The sequence below is a fragment of the Chiloscyllium plagiosum genome, chromosome 40, assembly GCF_004010195.1.
Source record: "Chiloscyllium plagiosum isolate BGI_BamShark_2017 chromosome 40, ASM401019v2, whole genome shotgun sequence".
NCBI classification, from domain to species: domain Eukaryota; kingdom Metazoa; phylum Chordata; class Chondrichthyes; order Orectolobiformes; family Hemiscylliidae; genus Chiloscyllium; species Chiloscyllium plagiosum.
In genome coordinates, this window is record NC_057749.1 from 18501291 (window position 1) to 18508245 (window position 6955).

Genomic DNA, 6955 nt, shown 5'->3' on the forward strand with positions numbered 1-6955 from the left:
GACATGCACATGGAGAGCAGTGAGTGAGGGGTGTGTAGGTTAAGTTATTTTAGATTAGGAATAATCCTCGGCACAACATCGTGGGCTGAAGGGCCTGTTCTGAGCTGTACTTTTCTATGTTCTATTGTGGATCAGTGTGACATATCCACTTTGGATCTGAGAAAACTAAATCAGAGCTTATTGTAAATAGCTCAGGATTGAAGGGAAACAGAGGTATTCGAAATTTGAACTACACGTTAAAACCAAGTAGACAGATAAAAGAATAATGGCAATTGAAAAGAAGAATGGGATTTTGACTTTTTCTCAGACTGGAACACAGAGAGAAGGAAGTTGTAGTTTTTAGTTATTTGTGGGATGTGGGCATTGCTGGCTGGCCAGCATATATTGTCCATCCCTCGTTGCCCTTGAGAAGGTGGTGGTCAGCTACCTTCTTGAACCATTGCAGTCCCCCTGCTGTGGGTCGACCCCCAGTGTCATTAAGGAAGGAATTCTAGGAGTTTGAATACAGTTAAATGAAGCTCATTCTTATCCTATTCCGTCCAGTCTTGGGCACCTCAGGAAGGACACATTGGCTAGAGGGATGCAATGCAGAATCACCAGAATCACACTGAAGCTTCAAAGATGGTATTTTGAGGACAAAGACTTGGGTTTGTTTTGTTGATATGGAGGATTGAAGTGTTTCTGATAACTAACAATTCAAAATACTTAAGTTAGAGAGGCTAGTTATAGAGAAATTATTTTCTCTGTAAACTGCGAGAGATCTTTTTAAAATAATTATTTCACGTGATGTGAGCATTGTTGGTATTCAGTTGCGTGATCTTCAATCTCCATTCACTGTGATCATGGCTTACCAGGAAATCCACTCCGTTCAACAGCTACTATAGCTCCAAATCTCTCAAAATATAAAATGGTGCTGACAAGGGCTGTGATTCCTGTGTTCCTAAGAATATATATGAACTCAGGTGGAGTGTATGCATTGTTTTTTTTTATCTGGAATAGAGTCGAAGAGTGTGGTGCTGGAAAAGCACAGCCAGTCAGGCAGTATCCGAGGAGCAAGAGAATCAATGTTTCGCGCATAAACTCTTCATCAGGGAAAAATAATCAACAGATGACCCCAAAGGCACCACTTGACTTAACACAGCTGGGTATATTATATTCTGAAAACAACAAACGCTGTAGGTGACAGCAGATCAGACAGCATCGATGGGAGAGTGCAAGCTCACGGTTCAAGTCTAGGTGAATCTTCACCAGAGCTGAAATGAAGTGTCAAGGGAGCAGCATTTATGCTATAGTTGGGTGAGGGGGGACGTGAGAGTAGGGAGGGGAGGTGGGAGGGAGGGGGAAAATGTTGATGGCTCAGATTAAGTGATCGGAATGTGAGAACGGCAGAACAATGGTGTGTCTAATTTGAAAGGGCAGACAGTCCACTGGGGGAGGGGAGAGAGGTTATGATAATAGGGAATGTAACAAGTAAAGGCTAAAAGAAAGGGAAGAAATGGGAATTAGTTCACAATCTCATGGGGTTGAACTCAGTATAAAGTCCAGAAGGCTGTAAAGTGCCGAGTCTGAAAATGGGATGTTCCTCCAGCTTGCGCTGTGATTCACTGGAACACTGCAACGTGCTGAGGACAGACAGATGGGCATGCGAGCAGAGCGCTGTGTTAAAATGGCCAGCTATAGGAACATTGGGGTCATGCTTACACACAGGCCGAAGGCATTCTGCAAAGCAGTCACCCAGTCTGACCCGCTGTGATCTCCAGCATTGGTTGTTTTCATTACAGATTCCAGCATTTATAGTAATTTGCTCATATATTCTGAGATCAGTGTGAGAAGTCATTGGTAACCAAGAAAAGTTTGTCCTCTCAAAAAGGAATTCATTGCAGTAATTTGTGTCCTGCCAGCTACTCTGTACAATTAAAGCTGATTTGCATGATTAAATCTGAGAGATTCAGATTAGCAGTTATACAGGCACACAAGAACAAACACAGGTCATTTAAGATCTTGAGCCTGTGCCACAATTCAGAACCATCTGCTTAAGGCAGCTGGGAGAATTTAAATACAATTAATTAATAAATCTGGAAGAAATGCTAGTCTCATTACTAATCATGAAACAACCAGATTGTCAGTAAAATCCACCTATTCACGAATTTCAAATCTGCCATCCTTACCTGGTCTGGCTTATCTGAGATTCCAGACCTGTAGCAATGTGGTCGATTGTTAGCTGCCTCTGGAATTACCAAATGAGAAAGGAAAAAGCACCATGGGTTTAGTTAAATGACACGGACTGCAGTGATTCAGGAAGCTGGCTTACCACCACTACCTCAAAGGTGATAAATGCTAGCCAGTAATTCTCATGTGAAAAGAACAGCAACAAAAACTCAGTGTACCCATCTGCGACTCATATCCTTAATGGTGTTTTGTTAAGGGGTCAGTTAGCTAGATTGCTGGTCTATGATGCAGAGTAATGCCAACTCATGGGTTTAATTTCCACACGAGCTGTGGCTATGTGAAGGACTCCTTTCTCAACTACTCCCCTCACCTGAGGGATGGTGACCCTCAGGTCAAACTACCACCAGCCACCTCTCTAATGAGAGTGTGCCTCTGGATCTGTGGTAACTTTATGTATTTTATCTTTAATGCTTTTAGTTAACGGTCGCTGTTTGTGGAAGAGAGATCCAAAGTCCTCTTATGTTTTTGAGTATAGACGTGTTTCCCAATTTTATCTTAAAAGCTATTGGAGGCATAGACAGTTCCTTCAATGGCTGCCTCACTTCAGATTTGACTTATTGGGAAAGATAGACTGAAAGGAAATGGGGATGGTATAACTTTGCTGGTGAAGGAAGCGGTCAGTGCTATAAAGAGAAATGACATAAGCACTGGAGATCAAGGTCTGGAATGAGTCTAGGTAGAAATAAGAAATAGCGAAGGGAAAATATACTTGGTATGAGGAAATATTAGAGGGTTGCAGAAAAGGCACGGCAATAATCATGGGTGATGTTAACATGCACATAGATTGGAAGAATCAAATTGGCAATAGTTGCCTGGAGGCAGAGTTCATTGAAGTATTAGAGATTATTTCTTGGAGCAGTATGTTATGGAACCAAGCAGAGAACAGGCTACTCTGGATTTGGTACTGTGTAATGAGAAGAGATTAATTGATGGCATCATAGTTAAGGATACTCTAGGGAGTAGTGACTATAGTGTGACAGAATTCAAAATTCAATTTGGGGGTGAGAAAATGAAGTCCCACAGTAGTGTTCTGGAATTAAACAAAGGAAATTACATAGGCATGAAAACAGATTTGTCCAGAGTTGATTGGGCAGGAAGGCTAAATGGTAAGACAGCAGATGAACAGTGGCTACTCAATTCCTCACAACTAAAATGTATCCATTGAGAAAGAAAGATGGTAAGGGGGGTAAAAAGCATCCATGGCTAAACAAGATGGTCAAGGACAATATTAAGTCAAAAACTAAGGTATGCCAAATTGCAAAGGCCAGTGGCAGGCTAGAAGATTGGAAAGCTTTCAAACAGACATAAAGGGATATGAAAAAAAATCAGTGAAAAGAGCTACGGTAAATTACGAAAGAAAACCAGCACAAAATAGCGAAAAGATAGCAAAAGCTTCTGTAGGTTTATAAAAGGGAAGAGAGTCGCAAAGGTGAATGTTGATGCCTTGGAAGATGAAACCGGAGAATTAATAGTGGGGAGCAATGAAATGGCAGAGATGCTAAATCAATACTTTGCCTCAGCTGTCATACTGGAGAATAATTAGATTCCCTGCAGTATGGGTACAGGCCCTTGGGCCCAACAAATCCACACTGACCCTCTGAAGAGTAACCCACCCAGACCGATTTCCCCATTTACCCTTGACTAATACACCTAACACTATGGACAATTTAGCATGGCCAATTCATCTGACCTGCACATCTTTGGATCATGGGAGGAAAGTGGAGCACCTGGAAGAAACCCACGCAGACACAGGGAGAATGTGCAAACTCCACAAAGACAGTTGCCCAAGGCGGGAATCAAGCCTGGGTCCCTGGTGCTGTGAGGCAGCAGTGTTAAGCATTGAGCCACCCATTTTGTTTTAAAATCGTGTTCTAAATTCTCATTATAGCACAAGACCCCTGAATCTTCTCTGACCACAACAGATCTGTCCTTGGAAAAGACCTTAGATTAAACACAACCACTGCAATGAATTGAAGTTGGCATGATCCTGAGCGCTACAATAATACCATTCCTACTGGAACGGGCAAGTCAAGGTGGCAACTTAGAACAATCAGCATCAATAGGGAAAAGGTGCTCAGCAAGCTATTAGGATTGAGGGCAGACAAGTCCCCTGGGCCTGATGGCCTACATCCTAGGATATTAAAGGAAGTGGCAGTGGAGATAGTGGATCCATTGGTTACAATTTTCCAAAATTGCCTTGACATGGAAAGGGTTCCAGTGGTTTGGAAAATTGCTAATATTTCAATAAGGGAAGGAGACCGTATGTGGGAAATTACAGACCAGTTAGTTTAACATCTATTGTTGGGAAGTGTTCAAATCAATTATCAATGAAGCAATATCAAAACGCTATCCATCAGAGTCAGCATGGTATTATGAAGGGCAAATCATGTTTGGTTAATTTTCTAGAGTTCTTCAAAAATGTAACAAGCAAAGTGGATAATGGGGATCCTGTAAATGTAATATATCTTGATTTCCGGAAGGTGTTTGATAAGGTTAATTCATAAGATTGGATCATATGGGTTTATGACTAATTTATTAGCTTGAATAGATGATAGGCTCATGGACAGAGAGTCGGGATAAATGTTTTTTTTTCTAGATGGCAAGGCGTAATAGTGGGGTGCCATGGGGTTCCGTCCTTGGACCCCAGCTATTTACAATTTATATTAACAACTTGGGTACAGGGATAGAAGGCTTGAGAGTCAAATTTGTGGATGACACAAAAACAGGTGGGATGGTAAATTGCAATGAGGAAATAAGAACCTTACAAATAGATATGGATAGATTAGGAGAGTGGTCTAAATGTGGTATGGAGTCATAGAGATGTACAGCATGGAAACAGACCCTTAGGTCCAACCAGTTTAATGAGGATAAGTGTGAGGTCAGGCACTTTGGTTGTAAAAATGGGAAGGCAGCCTATTATCTCAATGGGGAGAGACTTCGGGGCCCTCCGGTGCAGAGGGATCAGGGGATCCTCATTCATGAGTCACAGAAAACTAGCCACACAGGCACAGCAGATAATAAAGAAAGTGAATTGGCTTTTATAGCTGAAGGAATAGAATATAAAGGTAAGGAAATATTGTTGCAATGATACAAGGCATTGGTGAGACTGCACCTGGAGTGTTGTGCACCGTTTTGGTCCTCTTATTTGAGGAAAGGTGTTGTGGCATTGGATGTAGTTCAGAGGAGGTTCACGAGATGGATCCCAGAGATGAGCAGTTTGTCGTATGAAGAGAGATTGAACAGTTTAGGCCTCTACTCTCTCTGGAATTTAGAAGAATGAGGGGAGATTAAATTGAGGTATTCAAGATGATTGAAGGTGTGGATAAAATAAACGTGGCGCAGATGATTCCTCTTTTGGGGCATTCAAGGATGAGAGGTCATAGTCTTAGGACAAGGGGCAGCAAATTTAAAGGAGAGTTGAGGAGAAACTACTTCTCCCAAAGGGTTGTGAATCTCTGGAGTTCGCTACGCCAAAGTGCGGCAGATGCTGGGATAGTGAGTAAATTTAAGGAGGAGTTACAGATTTAATTGGTAATGGGTTGAAGGGTTATGGGGAGAAGGCAGGAAAATGGGGGTGAGGAACCTATCAGCCATGATCGAATGGCAGAGAAGACTCGATGGGCCAAATGCCTAATTCTGCTCCTATATTTTATGAAATTATGAACTTTTATACCTTTATAATTAGGTTGCAAGTTAATGCCATTGTTGTGATTAATTTGGACGATCTGCTTTTCAGGGTCGTACCTGTCCTCCGGATTCTCTTTCTCGCCTTATGCCAATAAGGTTCCAGGGCACGAAGATAGCGATCGAGCTCGTGGGAGCCCTGGTGGAGGTAGCAAGCCGAGCTCTGAATCGATGGCCCTTGATATCCTGCAGCAGCATGCCAGTCAGTACAAGAGCAGGTCACCAACAGTAAGTAAGCAAGGCTGGCACCATAGCGGAGATGACCTCTGTCTACTGGGAACACAGCAGCTCATTTTATACCATGCAATACCGGTTAAATCAAATAGCCCCTAATTCAGAACCACTTTCTAGATTGTTTTAGTATAGAACCCACACCATTCTCCAAACCGTTAAACTGTGCATTTCAAAACAAGTTAGCATGACCGAATCAGTTCGAGCTATGTCATTTAGATGTTCCATTTGCGTCATAGAAGCAGAGAAAATAGAAGTGGGTGAAAGACTTTTGGCCTATCAAACCCTTGTGCCATTCAACACTTTCATAGCTAATCCTGTATTTCAGTGCCACACACTTTCCTTCTTGCCCTATTCTCTTTGACATCTAAAACTGATAGCTTGACGTTTGCTTCCTTTTCAGTAACTTTGGGATCTCCTCTCTTTCCCATTGTGGTCTCTCCCCAGTGTCTGTACCTTCACTTGATGAATGTCATTAACCCGTTTGACATTGAGTGCACTCTACAGTCATCAAATTTCTTTCACTCTCAGTGCATATAGCTTTAACCTTTTGAAGTGATTGAAATCCCAAGAAGGTCTCTGAGCATGCGCAGGACGATCTCAAAATCCTAGTTATAGCATAGTGAAGAAGACGTTTGGTATACTTTCCTTTATTGGTCAGAGTATTGAGTACAGGAGTTGGGAGGTCATGTTGCGGCTGTACAAGATATTGGTTAGGCCACTGTTGGAATATTGCATGCAATTCTGGTCTCCTTCCTATGGGAAAGATGTTGTGAAACTTGAAAGGGTTCAGAAAAGATTTACAAGGATG

General features: G+C 42.1%; 1 protein-coding gene across 11 annotated transcripts in view; it reads left to right on the top strand.

Annotated features, from left to right (window-relative positions):
* Window positions 1–6955, top strand: part of LOC122542586 (zinc finger protein 609-like) — a 202272-nt gene that overhangs the window by 169609 nt on the left and 25708 nt on the right. For all 11 annotated transcript variants that reach the window (XM_043680510.1, XM_043680504.1, XM_043680503.1 and 8 more), the window contains one exon: window positions 5966–6141. In XM_043680510.1, coding sequence (XP_043536445.1) covers window positions 5966–6141 — 176 coding nt within the window. The remainder of the gene's footprint in view (window positions 1–5965; window positions 6142–6955) is intronic.